The sequence below is a fragment of the Pseudopipra pipra genome, chromosome W (genome assembly GCF_036250125.1).
Source record: "Pseudopipra pipra isolate bDixPip1 chromosome W, bDixPip1.hap1, whole genome shotgun sequence".
Classification (NCBI taxonomy): Eukaryota; Metazoa; Chordata; class Aves; order Passeriformes; family Pipridae; genus Pseudopipra; species Pseudopipra pipra.
The window spans coordinates 448,748-475,312 of record NC_087580.1 but is presented as its reverse complement, the minus strand read 5'-3'; the positions used below and the strand labels follow the sequence as shown (position 1 = coordinate 475,312).

The 26,565-nt window shown below is 57.1% G+C and overlaps 3 protein-coding genes across 4 annotated transcripts in view; 1 reads left to right on the top strand and 2 right to left on the bottom strand.

Moving 5' to 3' along the window:
• LOC135405784 (C-type lectin domain family 2 member D-like) overlaps positions 1–1,638 on the bottom strand; it is a 64,633-nt gene extending 62,995 nt beyond the window's left edge. Inside the window, exons 1-2 of one of the 2 annotated variants that reach the window (XM_064640381.1) lie at positions 901–1,638; positions 528–590 (exon numbers count right to left, since the gene is read on the bottom strand). The gene's annotated coding sequence lies outside the window, so the exon portion shown is untranslated. Of the gene's footprint in view, positions 1–527; positions 672–900 lie in introns of those variants that run through there. The other variant, XM_064640380.1, reaches the window with a different exon arrangement.
• Positions 1,639–2,365: 727 nt separating this feature from the next.
• On the bottom strand, positions 2,366–3,426 carry LOC135405792 (killer cell lectin-like receptor subfamily B member 1C). The gene is made up of 3 exons (XM_064640393.1): positions 3,327–3,426; positions 3,040–3,194; positions 2,366–2,815 (listed from the first exon to the last, which is right to left on the bottom strand). Exons 2-3 carry the CDS (start codon positions 3,157–3,159, stop codon positions 2,696–2,698), a joined length of 240 nt encoding a protein of 79 aa, XP_064496463.1. The 5' UTR covers positions 3,160–3,194; positions 3,327–3,426; the 3' UTR covers positions 2,366–2,695.
• A 15,594-nt stretch (positions 3,427–19,020) lies between these two features.
• On the top strand, positions 19,021–20,253 carry LOC135404763 (zinc finger protein 239-like). Its single transcript, XM_064639500.1, has 2 exons — positions 19,021–19,027; positions 19,523–20,253. The coding sequence occupies exons 1-2, from the start codon at positions 19,021–19,023 to the stop codon at positions 20,251–20,253; spliced, it is 738 nt and encodes a 245-aa protein (XP_064495570.1).
• Positions 20,254–26,565: the final 6,312 nt, after the last annotated feature.

Genomic DNA, 26,565 nt, shown 5'->3' with positions numbered 1-26,565 from the left:
TCATTTCAAGCCAAAATTTCAGTCCTACTTTAATTTCTGCATCACAGTGTCGACTGAACAAATTCAACAAATTCCCTTAAAAAGACCCCCGAACGTTCACCTTGTAAGACCCCACCTGGTGCAGCCTGAGCTCCTGCTCAGGTTTAATCCCTCCCAAACCCAATTCTGAGCCAGAAACCAGTGGGCTGGTGAAGGTTTTAGTATTTGCAAAACTGAACTATCAATTTGAAACTAAAAGAGACCCAGTGCATTTCCTGATTCACTCAGTCCCACTGTCATTTTTGCTCCTTTATGATGACTAATTTCTACCTCCCAGTGTGACTGTACAAATTCCACAAATTCCCCTAAAAGGACCCCCGAAGGTTCACGTTGTGAGACCCCCCCTGGTGCAGCCCAAGCTCCTGCCCAGGTTCAATCCCTCCCAAGCCCCCCGTGGTTTCCAGCTGGTTCCCTCCAGCTCCCCCCAAAATCACTGTTCATTCCACTCAACTGAAACAAATTAAAGTCCTTTTTATATCATTATTTACCTCTTTTCACCACGATTTTCTCATTTCTCTTCCCGAGAAGCAACCCCTGTCAGCAACAAGGGGCTGAATAAAACCCAACAAATTCACTGAAGAAGCTCTTACAAGGCATCAAAAATGACAAACCAGCACAACCCCACAGCAGACACTCAAACCAACCCCACGGCAGCAAAAGCTGTAAAACTGTGACCTTTGGCGTTTACTCCTCCCTGCCCTTCAACGTGCCACGTTTAATTAATCAGGTGGTCATTGCAGCCCCCCCAAAGACAAGACCGTGATGTGGGGGCTCAGCCCTGTCCCAGCCGTGGCTCACTGTGGGCAGGGAGCACCCACCACCCCGAGTTTGGCAGCCCAGGAGCTGCTCTGGAGTACTCACCTCGCAGGGCAGCTGTCAACGGGTGGCTGATTTCTCGGAACTGAGTCTTTGAGCCAGAGACAGGACGGGAGTCAACCACAGAGGCGTGGTTTTCAGTTTACAGCTCTTTGGCTGTTTTGCTGTTCTCCAACAATTCTCAGTGTGGTTCATTTTTGAAGGAACAAAGTCCATTTTTTGCACCTTGCTTACTTAGAAATATTTAAGAGTTCCCAACCAAGGGATCTGTGATGGGCTGGCCCTGGTTGGTGCCAGATGCTGCTCTGTCACCCCCCTCCTCACCCAGGCAGGGGACAGAATTATTCCAAACTGTCACCTCGTGAAAACTGCACAGTTTGGAGCCAGAAGAAATGAGAAGCTGTTGGGGATGTATGACCACCATCGTGACATCTGAGAAACCCAGGGGGAGGTTTTTGGCTGAAGGGGTCCCACGTGGCTGCTCATAAGTCTGGGATGGAGGCTCTGCACTTTAAATACCATAAAAGATGGACCAGAATGCACCCAACCAAGCACAAATATTGACATAATAATACTTATGACCTTGTTATACAGCCTTTCATTACCACGGGGAATTGTTTCCGTGAAGAAAAGCTCAACAGTCGTGATGAGGGGAGTGGGGAAAGGTATCTCAGGATTGTGCCCAGCGGCTCCTGCCCCGGCAGTTTGGAGCCCAGGGGCACCGAGCGCTGGCACAGCCCATTTGTGTCACTGCTTGTAAAATGTGCCGGGGACCGGCAGGAAAAGCAGCTGCGCGCGTCGAAACTGTTTCCCGGCATTTCTTGGCTCCGCAGGAGCGTTAAAATCGCTGCGAGGGGTTCCCACCGCCCGGGTCTGAAAGAGCCGCAGCGAGCGTGGGAACAGAAGAAAAGACAGGAAATAGAGTAAAATAGAATAAAAGGCTGCACCGAGGGGTCCCCCGGCGGTGTCACTGAACGGGCGGTGTCGGGGGTGGCCAGAAGGGCTGCGCCGAGCGGGGTGGGAGCTGCGAATAAAATATAGAAAATAGAATTAAACGCGACAGCAGAGCCGCAGCGGTGCTGGAGGAGCTGCCCGGAGGGACAGACAGACAGACCCTGCCTTGGCTCGTGGGACCCACCCCCTGTCACTGAAGAGCTGCGACAAGGGGCGGGCGAGGGGCGGCGGCGGCGAAAGGGCCGCCCCGGAGCGGGGAGAGGGGGGGTGTGAACGGAAAAAAAAGAGAGAGAAGGCAATAAAAGACCCGCGACCGAAACAGCGGCACCGACGGACACTCGCGGCGGCACCGAGGGACACTGTGAGGGGGGACGAGCGGCCCCGGGGAGCGTCCCCTGCCCCGCGTCCCTAAAAGAGCTGCCCCGACGGACAGGCAGGTCCGCTCCGCCCTCGGGCACCGGGGGGATCGAGAGATTGTTCCCAACCAGCTCCCCCACAAAGTGAATTTTACAAGTTATTTTTAGTTTTCATTCTTTTCGTAGTTCGATTTCTCCTCCGCCCCCCGACTTTCCCCGGCCGCGGTCCTGCCCGTGCCCCGGGAGCCGCCGGTGGGTGCCGAACCCGCGGGAATCGGGATTTTTTCGCGCATTAACGGTGGGTTTTGGGTGCGATGGAGGCTCAGATCCGGGCGGACTCCGTCTGGCAGATCCACTGCAGCCCCGTGTCGCAGGCGCGGGGGTCGATCCTGTCCCCCTTGAGCGCCCCGCAGGCTCCGGGACCCTCCCCGAGGTCCTGCGGGAAGCTGCGGGTGCGGGAGGGGGCCCGTGTCACCCCCGGGGGGCCCTCGGGGGACAGGGGGGTGCCCACCCCGACCCCCCAGCGCTCCTCACCGGCTCCAGTCCGGGCGGGAGCCGTTCACCCACGTCCAGCCCACGCCGGGCGCGGGCACCGAGAGCCCGATCCAGAAGTGGCGCGTGGGTTTCCTCAGGGTCTCATTGAGGGAATCCTGGCCCGGGGAAAGGAGCAGTGGTGGCGCTGCCGGGCCGGGGATGGTCACCCCAAAATAGGCTCCATCCTCACCCCGGGACCGAGCCAGACCCATGTCCCCCCCCGATCTGCCACGGGCACCGCGGGGAATTTGGGAATGAGGGGTGTGATCCCAGGCTTCTGGGGAGCCCTTCGCCCTCCCCTGGGGTGCCTCCAGCCCCTCTGTCCCCTCGGTCCCTTCACCAGCTCGTCCTTGTCCCACGGCATCGCCATCGCGGCCCCGCGGGCCCCGCAGTCCTCCCGGCTCCCGTGCCACGAGTTCATCCTTTCCGAGACCCAGTAGCACTTGGTCCTGCCCAGCATCCAGCCCACGGGGCAGAGCCTGCACCCCTCGGCCTCTGCGGACAGACAGACGGACAGACAGACAGACCCCGGCGTGCTGAGGTACCGTGGGAGGACAGGGGGAGGCTCCAACCTGGCTTAAGTTTGGGGAGGGGGCATCGATGGGACCCCCGGGGGTGGGGGGTTACCTCGCAGGGGGCACAGGATCCTCCTCAGCTCCCTGAAGGTGCCGTCCAGGCTGGCACAGGGGGGTCCCAGGGAGGTGTTCCCCCACCTCCAGGTCGCCTCGGGCTGTACCCTCTCTGCCACCCACCAGGACACTGGGACAGGAGGATGCCCAGCCCGGTCAGGGGCACTGGGGGGGTGGGAAGGGGCAGAGGGGTCCGGGTGCCCCTTCCCAGCCCCCAAACTCACCACACAGCACCAGGGACAGCGCCAGGGCAGCCGTGAGGGCCCCGAGGAGGCAGCGGGGACGGCGCGGGGGGGCTGTGGGGGGGACCCCCCGGGGTTCTGGAAAGCCAGATCCTACAGCTGGGGTGTGGAAAAGAGCACCGGTCACCCCCTCACCCACCCAGAGCCCGGGGCAGGGGGTCCTGGGGCAAAGCACCCTGGTGAGACCCCCCCCCAAACCCCTGCAGCCCCCCCTGCACAAGAGCAGGAGGAGGTGGGTGCCCCCAAAAAATCCCTCTGCTCCCTCTGTTGGGGGGTCCCAGCTCGGGGGGTGGGACAGCAGCCAAACACAGCCTCGAGAAAACCCCCCAGCCCCTCCTCCCTCAATCCCTGCCTCAGTTTCCCCACCCTGAGCAGCTCTTGGGGACCCCAGGGGTGACATCACCCCACCCCCCCGAGTCCCTCTTCCCCCCCCGATCTGGGGGGGCCCAGCGGACACGACCCCCCCCAGTACCTGCCCCTGGGGAGGACGGGGGGCTCCCCGCAGCCCCTCGTTTCCTCCACTGCTCTAAGGCCATGTAGCCGTCCTGGTCCTCCATGTCCCGCCGCTCAGCGCCGGGGACCCGCAGTGGTCACAGGAGGAAGGGACAGGAAACCAAAGCGCCGCTGCCCCCCCGGGCTGGTGTGAACTGGCAGCGGGCTCGGAGCTTCCTGTACCCAAACCAAAGCCCCACAACTGCTGGGGGGACTCGTCCTGACGGCCCCGAGGGGTGGGGGGTCGGGGGTCTGTGTCCAGAGGAAGGAAACCCACGGGAAGGGACAAGGAGGACAAGGAGACACAGCACGAGGTGCTGGGAGAGAAAAACCACTCCTCACACCCCCGCTAAAATGGTGAAAATAAGAGATCAAGGTGTTGATCGAGATCTCTAAGAGATAAGAATCGATAAAATACCATCAAAAGGAGCACAAAATGAGAGAATTGCTCAATAAAGCACCAGTTCTGTCCAAAAATAGACACAGTTTCACGGAGCTCATGCCTGGTTTTCCCAGTCATGTCTGTAGGGTAACATTGGCTCAGCCAGAAGCCCCACTTCTCTTGCCCCCTAATGAGGAGCAATTTTATTAGGCTAATTAATCACTGATTAATTAGTCCCTGATCTCCTTTTTTTCTCTGCCAGGCACAGGCCAGCATGGGCTCCGCAGGCTGCAGGGCTGCTGCGTCCTGCTGGCGCTTAACCCATCGATTTTATTTGCCCCAAAAAGGGGGAAATGGCCCCGAATCCCTTTGCCCGAGCGGAGGAGGGGACAGAGTTCTGGCAGAAAACTCCAAAAGTCGGTTTTGCCCAGCTTGGGAAGAACAAACCAAACAGAAGTGAGGTGGGACCCCCCAGCAGCACTTTTGTGCTGTCCTCCCCCCCCCCCCCCGAAGCCCTCCCTGGGGTGCTGGAGGGTGACTGGGCAGACTGGGAGCACTGGGAAGGGGCTCAGCCCCCCCGTCACCCCCGGGAGCTCCAAGGCTCCAACAGCCGGGATGGAACACGGCGGAGGGAGCAGGGGAAGGGACGGGGCTGCCGGCGCTGGACGGGGCGCGAGGGACAGGTGGGGAAGGCAATAAACAGTAAAAGGGCGACGAAAGAAAAAACTCGGCGGCAGCGAAAGGGTCAGTGAGTCACACACGTCCCGTTTCACATCCACACGGCAGAGCCACGGCGGGGGGGGATCGAAAAACAGCCAATGGGAAGCGTCAGAGACCCCGTCAGCCAATGGGAAGCGTCGAAGGGCCCCTGTCAGCCAATGGGAAGCGTCGAAGAGCCCCGTCAGCCAATGGGAAGCGACGTGTCCTGATGTCAATTAAACCACACTGAGAAGCTGCTGGAGAAGAGCAAAAAACAACTTTTCAGTTGTTGCGTCAGTTGCGGAGTTTGTTTGCTGGTTTGTGACTAAACCGACCCTACCGCGAAATCTCACAGTCACTGAGAGCTGCCCTGCGAGGTGAGTACTTGAGAGCAGCTCCTGGGCTGCCAAACTCGGGGTGGCACAATCCCGAGCACCCTCTCAGGTGCTGCTTCTTCCCCTCGGGAGGCTGAGCCCGTTCTGCAGCTGCCCTGAGCCAGCAGCGTCCAGGCAATGGCACCCCCATGTCGCGACAAAGCCACAACAGGGAGCTTGTCTGCAGGTGTTTTTTTTTTTTCTTTTTTTTTTTCAAAAAAACCCAACCCAACCCAAACCAGCAAAACAACAAAAAATTATGAAAAAAACCAAATTCCAGTTCCCTGCCTGCAGTTTGAAGTTCGTGTGTTTTCTTATTTCCTTCTTAAAAGAACACCAGGATGGATTTAGAAAAAACTGTTAGTCATTAATCCATTCCTTTCTTGTGCCCACAAGAACTACTGGTGAGTGACCTCTCCCTGATCCCTCAGCACGACTTTAGAGCCTTTCCTCAATTAAACATTTCCCCCGATAATGAAAGACTGTATAAAAAGTCATAAATATAGTTAGGACAATATTTTGGGTTGGGTGTATTTTGGTCCATCTTTTCTGGTATCATTTAAAGTGCACGCCCCCATCCCAGCCACGTGGGACCCCTTCAGCCAAAAACCTCCCCCCTGGGTTTCTCAGATTTCCAACCAGTGGTCATACATCTCCAACAGCTTCTCATTTCTTCTGGCTCTGGACTGTGCAGTTTTCACGGGGTGAAAGTTTGGAATAATTCTGTCCCCTGCCCGGGTGAGGAGGGGGGTGACAGAGCAGCATCTGGCACCAACCAGGGCCAGCCCATCACAGATCCCTTGGTTGGGAACTCTTAAATATTTGTAAGTAAGCAAGGTGCAAAAATGGACTTTGTTCCTTGGAAAATGAATCACACTGAGATCTGCTGGAGAACAGCCAAAGAGCTGTACAAGTCAAAACCACGCCTCTGTTATTTGACTCTCTTCCCCTGTCTCTGGCTCAACAGACTCAGTTCCGGGAAATCATCCACCCGTTGACAGCTGCCCTGCGAGGTGAGTACTCCAGAGCAGCCCCTGGGCTGCCAAACTCGGGGTGGTGGGTGCTCCCTGCCCACAGTGAGCCACGGCTGGGACAGGGCTGAGCCCCCACATCATGGTCTTGTCTCTGGGGGGGCTGCAATGACCACCTGATTAATTAAACGTGGCACGTTGAAGGGCAGGGAGGAGTAAACGCCAAAGGTCACAGTTTTACAGCTTTTGCTGCCGTGGGGTTGGTTTGAGTGTCTGCTGTGGGGTTGGGCTGGTTTGTCATTTTTGCTGCTTCTTCAGTGATTTTGTTCGGGTTTTTTTCAGCCCCTTGTTGCTGACAGAGTTGCTTCTTGGGAAGAGAATTGAGCAAATTGTGGTGCAAAGAGGTAAATAATGATATAAAAAGGACTTTAATTTGTTTCAGTTGAGTGGAATGAACAGTGATTTTGGGGGGAGCTGGAGGGAACCAGCTGGAAACCACGGTGGGCTTGGGAGGGATTGAACCTGGGCAGGAGCTTGGGCTGCACCAGGGGGGGTCTCACAACGTGAACCTTCGGGGGTCTTTTTAGGGGAATTTGTGGAATTTGTACAGTCAACACTGGGAGGCAGAAATTAGTCATCATAAAGGAGCAAAAATGACAGTGGGACTGAGTGAATCAGGAAATGCACTGGGTGCCTTTTATTTTCAAATTGACACTTCAGTTTTGCAAATACTAAAACCTTCACCAGGGCATTCATTTCTGGCTCAGAATTGGGTTTGGGAGGGATTAAACTTGAGCAGGAGCTCAGGCTGCCTCAGGTGGGGTCTTACAAGGTGAACGTTCGGGGGTCTTTTTAAGGGAATTTGTTGAATTTGTTCAGTCGACACTGGGAGGCAGAAATTAAAGTAGGACTGAAATTTTGGCTTGAAATGAGGGGGTTGAATTTGTGCACTGGGGCTTCTGCCATATGGAGCAGGTCCAGACACATCATAGTTTAGTTTCTGAAATAACAAGCCCTTCATCTGTAAGGATCTCTTCCCCACTTCTGTGCTCAGCTCCAGCTCAGAGCTTGGGCAAGGTCTGCCCTTTATCCTGTTGCACTTTAGAAACCCCCGAGATGAGGAAGCACCCCCCCCTTCTGGCTCATCCTGTGTTTGTTTCTCCTACCAATTTAACCCTCTCACTGCTCTGGAAACACTGTTATCTGAGCACTCCTTGAGTTTTCTCCTGCAAATCCCCTCTGAGGGAACCACTTTGTGCTTTTTTCACATCTCTTTACCCACAATCAAACCTTTGCAGCTTTCAGAGCTGACTTTTGCAATGAAATATTGCTGTTTATCAGGACACGTTCCTGTTGCTGCTGATAACTTAACACAAGACCCAAGAGGACCAAAAGCTGCTGTCCCTGTTGGTTTGGGTGCAGGGAACCAGGTCGTGCTCCTGCAACAGTGGGCACAGGGAGGAGAAACCAGAGCAAAAGAAGCTTGTGTGGAGCCACGAACAGAAAACCCGAGCAGAAGAGATGCTGTGAACTGTCACAGGCTACTTTCCATCCTGTGTGTTTTTGCAAAAGGGCCCCCAAAGCACAAATTCTACTCCAAGCCCTGGTGCCTTTTCCTCCCTTTTGGCAGCAGCTCCTGAGCCCTGAACAGGCTCCTGTCCCTTGCAAACACTTCAGCTGCCTTTGACCTGTGAGCTCTCAATGGCTTATTTATTTAATAAAGTGTTTTTAAACTTGTCTTTCTCTTTCATTCTGCTTAATTTGTTGGGGTTGTTTTTTTCCTCCTTAATCTTTGTCCCTCCTCTCTCTTTCCCTCCCTTATCTTTTCCCCTCCCCTCGGCCCTTTGTGCTGCCTCCTGTGCCGGAGGCGTGTTCAGCTCAGAACAAAGTCCTGCCAGACTGCCCTTGGCACCATGACAACGCTGAGAGCCAGTGCCAACCCCACAGGGGCTGTTGTGGCTGGCTGGGCTGTGGCCCAGGAGGTCTCAGCTCCCTGCAGGTCCCCTCAGCCTCTCCTCTCCTTCCACCCCAGGCTGCCGAGTGCATCCACCCCACAGAGCCCAGGAGAACGTCAGCCCCGGGCCATGAGGTTTCTGTGCCACGATGGGGAAGGGAATCCAAAAGCCAAATTCTTCAATCCAGGAAGAAACACTGAACACCTGCAGTGATCCAGAGAAACAGTGCAAATGGGGTAATGCTGGGAAAACCCCAAACCTTCCGAGGGAGGGCGGGGTGTGGGAAGAGCATCTCGCTCCAGGGGGAGCACCAGTGGGATGGGGATGGAGCCTTTGGGTGGGTGTGGAGCAGCCCAGGCACAGCTGCACTGAATTCCATGCTGGGGAATTCACCTCTGGAGGCTGAAGATCCGTCTCCAGGCCCTCAAACACACCTTTGTGGCTTTGAAGGACTCCTGAGCCCCCAGAGGGCTCCCTGGATGGGCCTGGGTGGGCCTGCGGATGGACTGAGGGTCCAGCACAGGAGGGCAAAGTAGAGGGGAGAGGAGCCAGGCCATCCTCACCCTGCTCTTTCCTGCCCCAGGGTCCTACAGAACCGAGTCAGACCGGAGAACATCCCCCAAGATGTGTGTTCTCGCTCAGAGTGTGTTCCTGGGGATCCTCACCTTGAGCCTGGTCATGGCACTGACTGGTGAGTCCCACCCAGACACCCCCATGGGGAGGATCTGGGCCAGGCGCCTCCGTTTTGGGAGGTGGGAGGATCCCAGGACATTCCCAGCATCAAGGGAGGCTCCCAAAGTGGGTGACTCCCTTTTTTCCCTACACTTTGCTCCAGGCACCTGCTCCTCACTCAGTCACACCATTGCCTTTCCCAAGAGAATAATCCCCAGTTTCCCTCTTCCAGCTGCTGGAATAAACCAAGGAATCAACCCCATTTTGCTGCTTTTCAGGGCTGCCCACGTGTCTGACTCAGTTTTCTGTGTTTCAGTTCTCGGTGTCAGACCCCCTTTCCCTGAGCCGGAATTCTCCCACGTGTGCCCAGACACCTGGCCTGGTTTCCAAGGAAAATGTTATTATTTTTCTGAGGCTGAGGGCAACTGGACCACGGGCCGGACAAGGTGTGAGGCCCTGGGAGCTTCCCTGGCCACCATAAGCACGAGGGTTGAACTGGTGAGGACTGGGATGAACTGGTGAGGACTGGGATGAACTGGTGAGGACTGGGCTTGAGCCTCTGCAGCAGCTCCGGGGTGGGAAACATGGGGAAACCAAGAGGATAAATCAGCCCCAAACCCCCCAGGCTGGCCCCAAAGTGCTGCCAGTGCTGGAGCCGGGAGCCAACCCCTTGGGAAAAGCCCCAGGTCTGGCTGGGGGTGGACACAGGAGGGAAAGAGGAGGTGGGGAAGGCAAGACTGGCCAAAGCCAACGTTTCTTTGCCTTCCAGGCCTTCCTTCTGCACTATAAAGGTGAAGCAAACCACTGGATCGGGCTGAGAATGAGGGATAACAGCTGGGAGTGGATCAATGGCACGGCCTTGAACGGCAGGTGGGTCCCTGTGTCCGTGCTGGAGCCCCGGGTGGGCCCCAGGGATTTCCTGGAGTCTGGGATGCCCCATCCTGGGATGGGCACCTTCTCCTGCCCCGTGTCCAGGCAGCTCCTGGCTTTCCATGGGGGGTTGGGATGGGCCGAGGTCGCTGCCCCCCAACCCTGATCAGAGAATTAGAGACCCCCCCCAGCCAAAGCCCTTCTCTGCCGGAGGGGAAATCCCAGCTCTTCTTAATTTTTTTGGGGGGGGAGTTTTCTTCTTTTCTTCCCTTTCTCACTCTGGTCCCGTTGGCATTGCAGGTTTGAGGTGAGGGGTGTGGGGCCCTGTGGGTACCTCGATGACGGATGGATCAGCTCATCCCTGTGCCACACGGAAAAGAACTGGATCTGCAGCCGCCCCGACGACTATGAACTCTGGAAGGGGAAATTAAGAGACCCCAAACCAGGACTTTCAACCTAAATCTCTGGCCAGATGAGGGATGTTCACCCCAGCACTGCAACTGAAATATTCGGGGTGAATCTAAAAAATCAGGTATAAGGAGCTGGTTAGGGACTTACCAGGAGAATAGGCATAGCTCAGACCGGTGCTTCTCTTGGCCCTCCATTTCGGTGGGAGGTAAATCAGCCTCTTTTCTCGCTTTTTTTCAGCCTTATTTCAAGCTTTTTCCGCGTTGACCACGGTTTGAGGGCAGTTTTGGGGTGAGAAAAGAGCCTTTTAGTGTCCGTTCTTACCCTCCTGTTACTTCTGCATCACTCCCGCTCTTCTCACCCTCGGTGTGTGCTGATTGGCCGATTAAACCGTGCCCCCTCACTCCCATTGGCCACTCCTCCCCACGCTCCACCCCCTCCCTTTCCCCGCCCTCAGGGCGGACCTGGGTGGGAACTGCGCCCCCCCGCGGGCAGCGCGGGAAAGGCGGGGTGCGGACCTGGTTGAGGACTGCGAGAGCGGGGTCGGGGGTGTCCGTTTTAAGTAGAAAAAGGCGGATTTTGGGGCCGGTTTTGCAACGTTTCGCATTAATAAAGAGCGGGTGTTTATAAAACTGAAGCTTGAAAGCTGCTTTTTAAAATCGTTGCTTTGTTATACACAAAAAAACAACCAGTTTGGGTGTATTGTCCATGATTTGTGATGCCCCCAAACCACCAATTATTAATTGTGAACTAATAACTGTGTGCTAATCATTGTGTTAATAACTGATTTTTATATCCCAAACCCACCATTTGGGGTGAATTGATGACTAATTTAATATACCCCAAACAATGGGGAGAACCCCCCCAAAATCCTCTGGGGAGTGGGTGCAGACTCCAGGCAGGACCTGGTTGACCAAAACAACCTCAGTTTTGGGTGAGATCTCCATTTTTGACCTTTTATTCTGCAAAATAACCTTTCAGCACCGCGAGCGGTGGTGACAGAACAACGCTCAGCTGGGGCACCAAACGCCTAAAATAACGAGGGGAACCCCCCCAAAACTTTTTCAGGAGCAGGTGCCAACTCCGAGCAGGAGCCACGGGTGGGAATTCTGAGGCGGAATTTCCGTTTTCAACCTTTTATTCTGCAAAACCACCTTTGGCCCCCATTCTGGAATGGCCTCTGGAAACCAAAGAACCAAGCCCCCACCATGTGACAGTTCAACCCCATCCGTGTGCCAAGGGCTCCTTTGTGGTGCCACAGCCTGTCCTCTCCATTCCAGAATGGGCCCTGGCAACCAAAGAACCAACGCCCTCCAACCCCAAAGTGAAGCCCCACCTTTGTGCCATGGGCCCTCTTGTGATGTCACAGACTGTCCTCTCCATTCCAGAATGGCTGCTGGAAACCAAAACACCAATGTCTCACAGCCCCTAGTGCAGCCCAACCCATGTGCCATGGGCCCCATTGTGATGTCACAGCCTGTCCTCTCCATTCTGGAATAGCCCCTGGAAACCAGAGAACCAACACCCCACAAGGTCAGAATGCAGCCCCACCTGTGTGCCATGGGCCCCTTTGTGTTGTCACAGCCTGTCCTCTCCATTCTGGAATAACCCCTGGAAACCAAAGAACCAACACCTCACACCCCCACAGTGCAGCCCCACCTGTCTGCCATGGGACTCTTTGTGAAGTCACGGCCTTTCCCCCAGGAAAGAAAGCCTGGAACCTTCAGGTTTCAGATGCAGTTGGAGGGCCACCCTGGGCACTCCATGGGCAGCAAGAGCTTTCTGTCCTGGCCCTTTTTGTCTGGCAGGAATCTTCAGCTGTGTTCAGTTTGGGCAGTCAGACTGGCAATTTCAGCACAGGGCTCCTGCAAGTGAACGACAGCCCTTCCCTCCAGGAAAGAAACACCTTACCCTCGGTCTCTTCTCCTGTTCCTTAAAACACAACCTGCAGGGGAGCTTTCTGGGATCTCTTCTCTTGGGAATTGGGAAGACAGACCCACTCCCATGTTTAACACCTCAGGCAAAACCACCCTTTGAACACCTTTCCCAACCCTCCCCAACCTTTCCCAAAGCCCAGATTTTACAGGTGTCCTGTAATTCTGGCCCAATCTCACCCAAGCCCACAAACCATGACAGAAACCTCTCAGCCTCACGCTGCGTCCTTCCCATTGCTGTGCCTTATGTGCAGGCAAAAGGCCTTAAAATCAAGGACCCAAAATTCATGGCCTGTTCTTTTTCCCAGAAAAGAAGGCGTGGTGAACTCTCCAGACCAGGGAACTGGAAGATCTCCCCAAAACTCCTTTGGTACACGCTGCAGGGCCAACGATTCCTCTGCTCTGCCCTGTCGGCGCTGCTTTGTCTCATCTGGGTCCCCAGAAACTGTCAGTGAAAGCCGGGGAATAAAATCTCTGAGCAGTTGGTTGGGTTCCAGAGGTGACCCTACTTCATTCAGCGCTGAAGGGACACAGCAATTGCTCTCTAATACATGTACATCAGTTCTCAAAACTTTTAACTCTTTTTACATTTTAGCAGACAAAGGAATTCCTGTCCATTGGCTTACCAGTTCTCTGCAGGAATTCTTCTTCTCTCTTCTCTTGGCTCTCGATTTCTCACTTTGCATGATACTTAGTCCACAGTTTTTGTCCTTTTCTTGTCTTTTCCCTGGATAAAGAGAGCCTCAGTAACTGTCTGTGTTAGTTTTGTCTTCGTCTCTGGTTTCTCTAAGGGTCTTTGTGGTTTAGAAATTCTGCCTTCTTGGTGTCCAGGTCTCAAAAATAGATTTCTCTGCCAGGTCTCTGACCACTGAAATAGGGCAGGCCTTAAGCTTTTACTTTGTTTTTCTAACAAATGGCCATGGCCCAGAACTTGTCCATCATCCATTGTCTATTGCCCCCATTCAATCTCCTGCCAGCAGTTTCTCCCCACTGCTGGGTGGGCTCCTTTGCCAAGCACTAGAACTTGTTGGGTAACAGGCCCAGTCCTGTTGCCTATTTTTCGTGGGGATGTGCAGGAGGGCATTGAGTCTTCCATGAGCAAATTGGCAGAGGACCCCAAGCTGGCTTGCAGTGTGGATGTGCTGGAGGGCAGGAAGGCTGTGCAGAGGGACCTGGACAGGCTGGACCTCTGGGCCGAGCCCGTGGGCATGAGGTTCAAGAGTGCCTTTGGTGCCTTTGGGGCCTCTGGCCACAAGAACCCCCTGCAGCTCCAGGTCGGGGGCAGAGGAGCTGCAAAGGGTCCCCGTGGGAGAGGCCCTGGGGGTGCTGGTGGACAGAGGCTGAACCTGAGCCAGCGGGTGCCCAGGTGGGCAAGAAGGCCAAGGGCAGGCTGGCCTGGATCAGAAAGAGTGTGGCAGCAGGAGCAGGGCAGTGATGCTTCTGCTGGACTGGGCACTGGTGAGGCCACCCCTGGAGTGCTGTGTCCAGCTCTGGGCCCCTCAATTCAGGGAGAACCTTGAGGGGCTGGAGTGGGTGGAGAGCAGGGCAATGGAGTTGGGCAAGGGTCTGCAGTGCATGGCCTGTGAGGAGCAGCTGAGGGAGCTGGGCTTCTCCAACCTGGAGATGAGGAGGCTCGGGGCTGACCTTCTCCCTGTCCACAACTTCCTGACAGGAGCCAGGTGGGGGTCAGCCCCTTCTCCGAGGCAACAGGCGACAGGACAAGAGGACACGAGGACCTGCCTGTCAGGGGCTGTTTGTCAGGGACAGGAGCAGGACTTTTTGGAGAGAAACAGGGATTAGGTATTGAAATGGGCTGCCCAGGGAGGTGGTGGAGTCACCGTCCCTGGAGGTGTTTAAGCAAAGACTGGCCATGGCACTGAGTGCCGTGGTCTGCTTGACGTGCTGGGGATGGGGCGTAGGCTGGACGCTGGTTGATCTCACAAGTCTCTGCCAACCTCAGGGACTCTGGGCTTCTGTGCCACCCCAGCCTTTGGGGACAGCGTGCTGGTGGCTCCGAGGCTCCATCCTTGCTTTGCCTTGCCCATCTCATTGCACAGCAATGGGGCACAGGCTGAGCCCCAGGGACACCAGAGCCAGGCGGCCTGAGCTCTTTTTCCTGCAGCGTCTGCCTGGGGCAGCCCAGCCAGGCCTGAGTCTCTGCAGGAGAGGCCAAGCCCAGCCAGAGAGGGCTCAGCCCTCTGAGGCTGCACTCACTGCAAAGGGAACAAAACATTGGCCCAGAGGACATCCTGCCCCCAAATGGAGAACTGGAAAGGTCAAGAATAAAAAAGTCACCCCTCTCTATTCTTCAAAAAATGTTCAGACCTCTTTCCTAAAAGCATCCAGGACTCGGGTCACTCAGTTTTCTCTCTGACAAGGGTTTTTCCGTGGTTCCCCTCAATTCCCAGCCTGCCCAGGATCACTTATGAGGTCCCAACCCCCACTTTTTCCCCCTCTCCCACCCCTTACCCATCATCCCCCAATCCCCAACCCCCTCATGCTCACTTTGGTGGGTTCCACCTTTCTCGTTTCCCCCACTTTTCTGACCTCTCCCACCCCTTTCCCATCAGCCCCCAATTCTCAGTCTCGCTCCCCCTCCACTTTTGGGGGGTCCCACTCCCCTCCCACTCCCTTTGGGGTCCCACCACCCCTTTTATCCCCTCTGACTCACTGACCCCCCCCTTCCCAACACCCCCTCTCACCCCAGAGCTCCTCACCTGCAGCCGGGGGAGCTCCCAGTAACACCAGTGCCCATAAATGTCTCCCCCCAAAAAAGGGTTAGGTGGGGTCCTGGGTGGGCTCTGAGTGAGTTTGGGGGTTCCTTGGAGCATGGCCCCACTGGCTCCCAGTTCCCCTCTCTGTAGTTCCAGTCACTCCCAGTATGATCCCGGTCACTGACAGTCACTCCTAGGGTGGTTCCTGTATGGTCCTGGTCACTCCCAATAGGATCCCAGTTGCCCCCAAGGTGGTCCCAGTTGCTCCCAGTCCCCCCCACGATGGTTCCTTTCCCTCTCAGGGACTCCCAGTCTGAGTCCAGTATGGCCCCAGGCACATTCAGTCACTGCCTGGACGAGGCCATTTGCCCCTGCATGGTCCCAGTTGCTCCCAGGATGATCCCACTATGAGTCCAGACATTCCTAGTATGATCCCAGGAACTTGAAGTATGAATCCAGTTTGATCCCAGTCATCCCCAGTATGGTTGCAGGACCTCTCACATACTCCCAATATTATTGCAGTCACTCCCAGGATGATCCCATTATGAACCCAGTTGCCCCCAGCGTGGTTCCAGTTGCTCCCATTCACCCCTACTGTGCTTCCAGTCACTCCCAGTATCATCCCTGTCACTCCCAGCCACTGCCAGTAGATCCCACTTGCCTCCAACATGCTCCCAGTCACCCCCAGTATCATCTCAGTCACTTTTAGTCATACCCAGTATCATCCCACTATGATCCCAGTCACTCCCGGTACGATACCAGTCTCTCCAAGTAGGATCCAAGTTACCCCCTGCATGGTCCCAGTTGCTCCCAGTCACCCCACTAGAGTTCCACTCCCTCCCAGTCCCTCCCAGGACCATCCCAGTAGGATCCCAGTGACACCCCAGATGGTGGCACTCACACCCAGGATGAACCCAGACATGCCCTGGCACTCCCAGTAGAAAGCCATTTGCCCCCAGCAGGGTCCCAGTTCCTCCCAGTCACTGACTGTGGTTCCAGTTGCTCCCAGTATGATCCCTGGCACTCCCAGTCACTCCCACTGTGATCCCAGTCAGTCCCAGTATGATCCCAGTCACTCCTGGTCTCTCCCAGTATATCCCAGTTGCTGCCAGTGTGGTCCCACTCACTCCTGGTTTCTCCCAGTAGCTTCCAGCATAATCCCAGTCGCTCACAGCCACTCCCAGTCACCCCCAATATGGTCCTAGTTGCTCCCAGTATGATCCCAGTCACTCCCAGTATGATCCCACTTGCTCCCAGTATATCCCAGTTGTGCTAACATGGTTCCAGCTGTCCTCAGAATGCTCCCAGTCACTCCCAGTATGACCCCAGTCACCCTCACTGTGGGCCCAGTGGCTCCCAAGATGATCCCATTGCCCCCAGCATGGACCAACTTGCTCCCACTGTGGTCCCAGTATGACCCCAGTTATCCCCAGTGTGGTCGCAGTTGCTCCCAGTTCCTCCCAGTGTGATCCCAGTTGCTCCCAGCAGAGATTCAGTTGCTCCCATTATGATCCAGTATGATCCCTGTATGATCTCAGTACAATCACAGTTATCCCAGCATGGTCCCAATTGCTCACAGTTGCCCCCAACACGGTCCAAGTCACTCCCAGTGTGGTCCCAGTCACCCTCAGGATGGTTGCAGACTCTCCCAGTATAGCCCAGTTGCCCTCAGCATGCTCACAGTCACACCCAGTTACTTCCACTTGCCCCAGGATGCTTCCAGTTCCCATCAGTAGGATCCCAGTCACTCCCAGTCTATGCCAGTTGCCTCCAGAATGCACCCTGTCACTCCCAGTCACTCCCAGTTTCTTCCAGGTTGATCCCAGTTTCTCCAAGTGTGTCCCCAGTTGCCTTCCAGCACGGCCCCACTGGATCCCAGTTCCCCTCTGAGTAGTTCCAGTCACTCCCAGTATGATCCCAGTCACTTACAGTCACTTCCAGGATGGTTCCTGTACGGTCCTGGTCACTCCCACAGTGATCCCAGTCACTCCCAGTCACTCCCAATAGGATCCCAGTTGCCCCAAGGTGGTCCCAGTTGCTCCCATTCCCCCTCATGACGGTTCCTTTCCCTCTCAGGGACTCCCAGTCTGAGTCCAGTCTGGCCCCAGGCACTTTCAGTCACTGCCTGGATGATGCCATTTGCCCCCTGCATGGTCCCAGTTGCTCCCAGTATGATCCCACTATGAGTCCAGTCACACCCAGTATGATCCCAGGAACTTGGAGACAACTTCCAGTACGAATCCAGTTTGATCCCAGTCATCCCCAGTATGGTTACAGTCCCTGTCACATACTCCCAGTATTGTTGCAGTCACTCCCAGGATGATCCCTGTCAGTCTCAGGATGATCCCAGTATGAGCCCAGCACAGGCCCGGCTGCTCCCACTCTGATCCCAGTTTCCCCCAGCGTGGTTCCAGTTGCTCCCATTAACCACTTCTCTGGTTCCAGTAACTCCCAGTATGATCCCAGCCATTCCAGTACAATACCACTCTATCCTAGGAGGATCTAAGTTACCCCTGCATGGTCCCAGTTGCTCCCAGTCACCCCACTACAGTTCCAGTCCCTCCCAGTATGATCCCTGTCACTGCCAGTCTCTCCCAGTCTCTCCCAGTTACTTCCAGTCTGTCCCAGTCGATCTCAGCATGCTCCCAGTCACACCAATTATGCTCCCAGTCAGTTCCAGTGTGGTTCTAGTCACTCCCAGTATGATCCCAGTTGCCCCCAGCCTGGTTGCTCCAGGATGGATCAGGAATGGGGACAACCCGGAGTTCCCCCCGTGTCACCCCGTTCTGGGGGGGCTCTGGGGGGGCACCTGCACCCCAACACGGCACCCAGTGCTCCACAAAAGGGGCCGGGACCCCCCGACACCGCCCCACAGACCCACAAGAACCCCCCAACCCGCTCAGAGCCCACCCAGAGCCCCCAAACCCCAAATGTGGGGAGACCTTTCTGGGCACTGGGGGTGCCGGGAGCCCCCCCGGCTGCGGGGGCAACTCCCCCGTGTGCCGGCAGAGCCGCAGCGCCCAGCGCTCCCCACCTCGAGCCCACCGGCGCCCCCCCCTCGCCCCCAGCGCCCCCCGGGACGGCAATTTGGGCAGGGGGGAGGGGGGGGCGCCCAGGCCGGGCCCCCCCGCGCTGTCCCGGCCGTGGCGGCTGCGGCGGGGGCCGAGTGCGGGCGGGAGCGGCCAAGAGCCCAGCGCTGCCCCATCCCGACCTGCCCCAGCTCCAGCCCTGCTCCTGCCGCGGGAGGACATGGCTTTGGGGGCAAGGGGGCCCAAGGGGGGCCCAAGGGGGGCCCAAGGGGGCTGGGCCAGGGGGGGAAGGGCTGCAGGGGGCGGATCCCGGAGGAGGAAACCCGCCAAAAGCGGCGGCCCAGCCGAGGGAGGAGCCGAGCGGGATCCCAAAGAAGAGCAGCCAAAAGGTCCTGGCGGTCGCTCGGCAATGGCGGGGGGGGAGAGAGCGGTTTGGGGACCCCCCGTGAGAGCCGGGGGGGAACCCCGGTAGCCGCGGAGTGGGGAGAGCGGAGAGGGGCGATCCCGGAGCTGGGGGACCCCCGGAATGCTGGAGGGGGGGGGAGCAGAGAGGGAGCGCCGGGCCCCTTAAGCGGGGGTCCCGGAGAGGGGGAAGGCCTTGGAGTGTGGAGAGGAGGGGGGGCCTTGAGGCGGGGTGGGAGCCGAGAGCGCCAAGAGGTTTGCGAGGGTGGGAGGCGAGAGAGGAGGGCCGGCCGGCCCCGGGAGGCAGAGTGGGGAGAAGTGAGCCCTGGGACCCCCCTGGCAACACTAAAGGGGACCCCGGAGAGTGGGAACCCCCCGGAGCCGCGGGACCCCCGGCAGCCCGGAGAAGGGGGAACCCCAATGCAGGCAGAAGTGCCATCAGGCCAGACAGGGGGGACCCCCCTAACCCCAGAGAGCAGAGAGGGGGAACTCCTGGGAGGGGATTTTGGGCTGAATGTTTGTGGTTTTGGGGTTTTTATGGGCACAGGATGCCTGGTGAGTTCTAGGGCTGGACTTGGGCAGGAGAAACACCCAAGGCAATGTGCTCACCCCTTGTTTCCCCCCCCCCCCCTCAGGATTTCTGCTTCCCAAAGCTTGGGCGGATGGAGGAGGAGGCTGCAAGGAAGAGGAAGATGCTGCGGGCCCCCCAGGCAGGTGAGGAGGAAGTCAGTGCCCCTTTGGGTTGGTCTTTTGTCTTTTGTGGCCGTCCTGCCGGGGCCGGAGTTGGGGGGATGTCCTTGGGCTTCCCTGTGGGCCAGAGGCAAATCCCCTGCCTGTCCTTGTTGCTTCCTGCCCCAGGCCCCGAGGTGAGGCCGGAGAGCGCGGAGGACAAATCCCGGCGGCAGAGCCTGGTGGGAGAGGCCGTTTTGAAGGGCTCCCCGGCGCAGGAACGCAGCGGGGAGGAAAAGGGCCGGAGATGCCCCCGCAGGAGGGGCTCCAAAGCCAGCCCAGGGGGCTGTGAGGAGGAAAGAGCCAGCGTGTGCCGGGAAGGCGGCCGGAGCTTGAGGCGGAGCTGCGAGCTGGTGGTCCCTGAGCAGCCTCCCAGCAGAGAGGAGCACTTCAGGTGCATAGAATGTGGGAAGAGCTTCAGGACGAGCACCAACCTCCTGAGGCACCAGCACATCCACAGTGGGGAACGGCCCTACAAGTGTAGGGAATGTGGGAAGAGCTTCAGTGACAGCGCCCACCTACTCCGACACCAGGTGATCCACAGTGGGGAAAAGCCCTACACGTGTGGGAAATGTGGGAACAGCTTCAGCCAGAAGTCCTGCCTGATCCGCCACCAGCTCATCCACACTGGAGAACAACCTTACACCTGTGGGGAATGTGGGAAGAGCTTCAACCGGAGATTCAACCTCCGCACTCATCTGGGCCTGCACTCCAGGGAACGGCCCTACAAGTGCTTGGAATGTGGGAAGAGCTTCAGCCAGAGCTCTGATCTGATCCACCACCAGAAGATCCACAGTGGGGAACGGCCCTACAAGTGCCCGGAATGTGGAAAGAGGTTTAGAACCAGCTCCCATCTCCTCATGCATGAGCAGATACACACGGGGGAGAGGCCCTTCCGCTGCAGCGACTGCGGGAAGGGCTTCAAACGCAACTCCCACCTCGTCATCCACCGTCGCATCCACACCGGGGAGAAGCCCTACAAGTGTGACGAGTGTGAGAGGAGCTTCACCAACAGCTCTGCCTTGACCTACCACCAACGGACCCACCAGTAATGGAAGCCCCGAGTGCCCCAACTGCGGGAAGAGCTTCGGCCGCTGCTCCAACTCCATCAGCCATGGGAGGACCTGCATTGGATGATCCACAGGGACCCCCGTTGGGCACAGACCTGGTGACCAACATTCCTGGTGATCCATGTTGGGCAGTGTATTGGGGCCTTGGGCATAATGTATTTAAGGAGGAAAAAAACCTTGTGCAGATGGAATTGGGTGCAGAGAGGAGCAGAGTGGGAATAGGGGAGAGGAACAGCTCTGCAGACCCCCAGGGCAATGCAGGAGGAGGGGCAGGAGGTGCCCCAGGCCTAGAGCTGAGATTCCCCTGCAGCCCAAGGAGGAGCCCACGGCGGAGCAGGGGATGCCCACAAAGAAGGATGTGAGCCCGTGGGCAGCCCGTGCTGGAGCAGAGTCCCTGCAGCTGCTGCGGCCCCAGAGAGCTCCAAGGGTCTCATCAGCACTGCTGGTTGTGGGGCCACTCAGAGGGGCTTTAGGCACAGGAATTGTCCTTCCTGGCCCCAATGGAAGTCTGTGACTTTCTCTGAAATTTGGAGAACAAAAATAGGATTCCACTTGGGTTGTTCTTCAGGTTGTTCATTAAAAAAGCAGGAGCTCATTGTCTCAAGGACTTGCACAGCTCCGAGGGGTTTTCAGTCCCAGCCCCCCAGGTCACCCCCCAAGGTGCTGGACGGCCCTTCAGACCCACCTGAGCCCACCCCCCATGTGCCCACCCTGTGCAGGGCAGCTCGGGGAGCCCCCGGGACAGGGGATGGTGCCTCTGGACCTGCCTCCCGAGGGGCTTTTGCCACCCCTGGGGGGCACAGAGGGGACAGGGGCACCCTCAGCTCCTCCTGCCACGAGCTGAGCTGGGATAACAGCCCGAGCTCTCGGGGCCTGGGCAGGTCCTGCTCCATCCTGGGGCTTTGCCTGGATGCTCCTGTGCTCCTCAAATAAAAACACAAAAAGCTCATAATCCCCCAAGGGCCCAGCAGTCACAGCTCTCCTCAGCAAAGCAAAACCGGTTCCATAGGAGTGATTTGTGGAATATTTATAAGGAAAAAAAGTCAAAAAACCAGACCAAGGATCAACTGACAGAGACGAAAATACCTGTGGATGCTGCTGTTGAGTCACTGGCAACTGCAAAGTGTTTCTATACTTACTAAAACTATATAACCCCCCTCCAGCAGGTGTTGTTGGCATAAAATTATTACCAGGCTGGTACTTGCCCAGGTGAGAACCCTCTGTCTGTGTCTGCAAAGGGAAGACCCCAAAGGATGATTTTCTTCCTTTCCCAATGCTTGAATTTTTATAAGGTTTAATTGATGCCACGTTTTGTTCCTGTCCCCAAGCCCCAAATTCCTCCTGGTGGGGCAGCCCCGCCGAGCTTTGCAGCCGGGAAACCCGATCTGGGGGTTTGCTCCCTGTTCCTCAGGTGCTTGAACACAGCAGAGGGGCAGCGGGACCCTCCAGCCCCGCCCCAAGAGCCCGTGGGGGCAACTCCCCGGGCAGCCCGAGGGACAGCGCCAGGGCGGCCGTCAGGGCCCCGAGGGGACAGCGGGGACAGCGGGGGGGCTGCGGCGAGGCCCCCCCACGGCTCTGGAATGGCAGATCCAGAATGGGAGTTGGGGAAGGGGTGCGGAAAAAAGGGGGGGCTCGAGAGCACCCGTCACCCCCCACCCCCAGAGCCCGAAGCAGGGTGTCCTGGGGCAAAGCCCCTGGTGAGACCCCCCAAAGCCCTGCAGCCCCCCCTGCACAGGGGGATGCAGGGACTGGGAAAGGGATTGCAGGGGTTGTGGAGCTGGATACAGGGGTGCAGGGGGGTCCCAGAGCTGGGGAAGGAGATGCAGGGGGGTCTCATTGCCCAGGAACGGGGATTCAAGGGGGGCCCTGGGTCAAGGCAAAGGGGGGCTCCCCCCGGGATGGGGGTCCCGGGGGGGGCACACACGCTCCGGGGGGGGCACACACGACCCCCGTCAGCATCTTGGGGGGGCGGGGGGGCAGGACCCGGGAAACGGCGGCGGCTGCTGGGAAGGGACTGGGACTGGCTGGGATGGACTGGGACAGACTGGGACACTGGGATACAGCAAGAGCAACACCGGGACCCCTTGGGACCAGAGCTGGGGCAACAGGGATCATACTGGGAGAACTGGGACTGTCAACGAACGGGAATAAAACTCTCTGTCACTGCAATGTCAGGATTAGAAAGCGATTTAATTTTTTTTGGCACTGGGTGCAGGGGTGGGGGGGTTTCCTCCCATCACCCCCACACTGGGCTGTCTCACACCCTGGTTTCTGTGGATGTAACTAATACATGTGCATTACATTTCCCCAAACTCATGCATATATACTAAACACTCCCACAGATTCTCTCACACATTTGAATCAGTTTTCAGAACTCATTTACATCAGAGTAGGGGTCTCTTGAGGGTCTCTGGTGGCCGTTGGGGGAACATCCCTTCTCCAAATTATCCTTCTTTGGTCACAGGCCTGAAAAAACAGTTTCTTCTTCTGGAATGCTTCCCAGCTCTGGGGGCTGGCCAAGATACTCCTTCTTATCAGTGCTGCTTTTCCCGGCATCAGACCTGGCCCCGGGGGGATCGGGGGTCGTTCCCAACCGGCTCCGCTCCGCCCTCGGGCCCCGCTGGGGCCGCCCCGCAGTTCCCACCCGGCTCCGCCGCACGGCCCGGGCCCCGCGTGTCCCGCTGCCGCCTGCCCGGCCCCGCCGAGCCCAGAAACGCCGCCAAATCGCTCAGGGGGACCAAAAACCCTTCCCGTGGGCAGCGAGGGGCGCGGGGGGTCCCTGTGAAGGCCCTTCCCCTCAGTCACTGCTGGGCACCCGCCGCCCCCGCCCCGAGCCGGGGCCCTTCCCAGCGCTCCCAGTGTGCCCAGCCAGCCCCGAGCGCCCCAGGGAGGGCTTCAGCTGGGCACGGCACACAAGGGCTGCTGGGGGGTCCCACCTCACTGCGGGGCCCTTGGTTCTTCCCAGGCTGGGCAAACCCGGAGGGTGGAGTTTTGTGCCAGAACTCTGTCCCCTCCTCCGCTCGGCCCACGGGATTCGGGGCCGTTTTCCCTTTTTGGGGCAAATAAATCCGAGGTGTTGAGCACTGACAGGACGCAGCAGCCCTGCAGCCTGCGGAGCCCGGGCTGGCCTGTGCCTGGCAGAGGAACAAAGCAGCTCAGGGGCAAATGACTCAGTGGTTAATTGGCCTAAGAAATTGCTCCTAATTAGGGGGCAGGAGAAGTGAGGCCCCAGGGCTTCCTGGCCAATGCACACAGCTGGGAAAGCTGGGCCAGGAGCTCCACAACACTGTATTTGTGTCTTTTTTCAGATAGATCTGGCATTGCATTGATTGATTCTCAATATTTTATGCCTGTTTAATGATATTTTATTGATTCTCTTCAAGATCAGGATCATCATCTGGATCCTTATGGACATGGCGCTTTCCAAGGACAGCAGGACACAGGCAGAGCCAGGAGAACCAGCCTGCAATCACACAGTGCCACCGGGGAGAGATGTTGTAGAGCAAAGACTCCCTTCAGGTTGGAAGGAAACTCTGCATTCAGTGAGCTACCTGGAGAATGTGTGCCCACAGCTCTGTGAGAAGCTGACAGCAGGGAATAACATTCCCAAGCAGCTGCATCTCTGCCCGGAAGGAAGGACTGTCTGCAGGTTCCGACACTTCTGAGTTTGACCCTTCAGACCATAGTGACCCTTTCAGAGAAAACGCTGAGGACAAGTGTATTTGAAGAGCTCAAGCTGACTGAGAAGGGCTGCAAAGCATCCTGGAGAGCTGATTTCCAAGATCTCCGTGGGCATTTGGCACCTTGATAAACTTCTCTTCTTCCCTCAGTGCCCAGGGAACACCAGACAAGGTCACCCAAGGGTTTCCCTTGGAGTGCCCTGGGCTTGGCTGGTGGAATCTTCCTGGGGGAGGGCAGGGATGAGATGAAGGCAGCTGGGTGAGACTTTGGAATGGAAGATCGTGCCTGTTTGGGACTTTCTGTCTTGAAAGCAAGCTCACCATGAGCTGTAGAAGGCCCTGTGCTGGGTAGATTCAGCTACTTGAATAAAGTTTTCAGTTTAAGATACTTGTTTTTTAGGAGCTCCTGATACCTCCAAAAGCCAGGTCAGGATTGCCAACAATTTCCTTTCCTATGTGGATATAATTACTTGGCAGGATTCTGTTGTGGAGTCTAATGCTCTGTACTAAGACATTTCTGGACTAGTATTCCAAGGAGCATCCCAAGCATTGTATCCTGCTCCCTTCTCTAATGTATCCATGTACAAAAGTCAGTAACTTCCTTTTCACAGCCTATTTATTTACCTAAATTAGTTCATTTGACTTACATATATTAAGGGCTGGCTTTATTTCCTGGTCTATTTTTCCTGATGAAATAAATAATCCAACAGTTCTGCTGGAGTCCAAGTTCTTAAATCACTGTAGATTTCATTGCATGTATTATGTAACAGGTTGAAAACTTCCTTAGCTGGCAGCTGGAACAAAACTCCATCCAGCTCCCAGGGCTTGCAAACCTCCTTCTTAAACAGCAGGAAGAGCCACAGTAGATGCCCAAGTGCTGCAGAATGGCAGGAAATGCAGGCAGTGCAATGGTTGCAGTGTGTGAATCTCTGCAGTTCAGCAGAGGCTCCTCATCCCTCTGGAGCAGGGAGGTCACTGCTGGGAAGTTGTGCTGTGCAGAAGCCTTGAGCTCCTGTGGCAGGACGAGCACAGGGCAGTGCCACGGCCTTTGTGGGGAAGATCCTGCCGGGCCTGCCAAGTGCTGCTGCTCTTTGTAAAGCGGGAGAGTTGTGGGTCCTTGCGAGGAGGAGAATGAAGATGTTCAGCAGCAGAAAGCAGAGCAGAGCAGTGCCCTCCTTTTGTCCGGGACTGCCAAGGGGGCACTGAACCTGGCGAGCCCTGAGCCAGGAGCAGCAGGAGGGCAGTGTAAACCCGACAGTCCTGGAACAGCAGGAGAGGCTGCAGAGCTGGAGAAGGAATTCTGCGGGAATACTCAAGTCCGGAATGCTGCTGGAAGCGTCCCTTTGGCCCCTAGAATTGCCCTGGGAGTTTGCTGCCAGGCTTTGCTGCTCTCCTGCTGCAGTGAGTCAATGGGAGCTGCCGGGTGCTGTGGGCTGGCGATGCCGTGGGGAGCAGCTGCCCGGCCGTGGTGCCCCTTGCCGTGGGTGCCGTGCGGGCTGACGGTGCCGGCGGGTTCCGTGGCAGCGCCGGAGCCCGGCGGGATCCGCAGCGCGTCCCGCCCGGCGCTGCAGGACCGGCAACGGCAGCGAGGGCTGCCAGGCCTTGGGAAAGCTGCGACCTGCAGGAGCTGTCAGGGCTCCAAGGCACAGCCCGGGGGGCCAGCAGAGACACAGAGTTCCTGCCGTGCCCATTCCCGTTCCTGCCGTGCCCGTTCCCATTGCTGGTAATGCCCAGCCTGCTCCCAGGGTCCCCGTTCCTGTCCCCAGTGTCCCCATCCTGGTCCCCCACATTCCCATTCCCGCTCCAGGTGTTCCCATTACCAGTTGCTGGTAATGCCCCACCTGTTCCCCAGACCCCATCCTGGTCCCCCATGTCCCCATTCCCATTCCCGGTATTGCTATTCCCAACTCCTAATGTCCCCATTCCCAGTTCCTGTTGTCCCCAACCTTTTGCTGGCTTTCCCATCCAGTTCCTGGTGTCCTCATCCCTTTCCCCATTGTCTCCTGGTGTTCCCATTCCCTGTTCCTGGTGTCCCCAACCTGCTCTTGGTATCCCCATTCCCAACTTCTGGTGACTCCAACTTGTTCCCAGTGTCCCCATCCTGGTCCTCCAAGTCCCCATTCCCATTCCTGCTGTCCCCAACCTGCTCCCAGTGTCCCCCATTCCTGTCCTCCTTGTTCCCATCCTGGCCTTCCACATCCCCATTCCCAGTGTTCCCATCCCAGTCCTGACGTCCCCATTCCTGGTGTCCCCAACCTGCTCCCTGTATCCTCATCCCTCTCCCCAGTGTCCCCAATGTCCCCATCCCAGCCCCCCTGTCCCCATTCCCATTCCTGGTTCCCACAGAGGAACTGCCGGATGCTGGAGGAGGAGCCAGGATTTATTGCCCAAAGCAGGAGATTTTCACACCAAAATTAAAACCCTGGTGACATCACCACTGTCCCTGTGATGTCACCGCTGTCCCTGTGATGTCATTGCTATTTCTGTGACGTCACTGCTGTTTCTGTGACGTCACCGATGTCTCTGTGATGTAACCACTGTCTCTGTGATGTCACCGGTGTCCCTGTGATGTCACTGCTGTCCTTGTGATGTCACCGATGTGCCTGTGATTTCA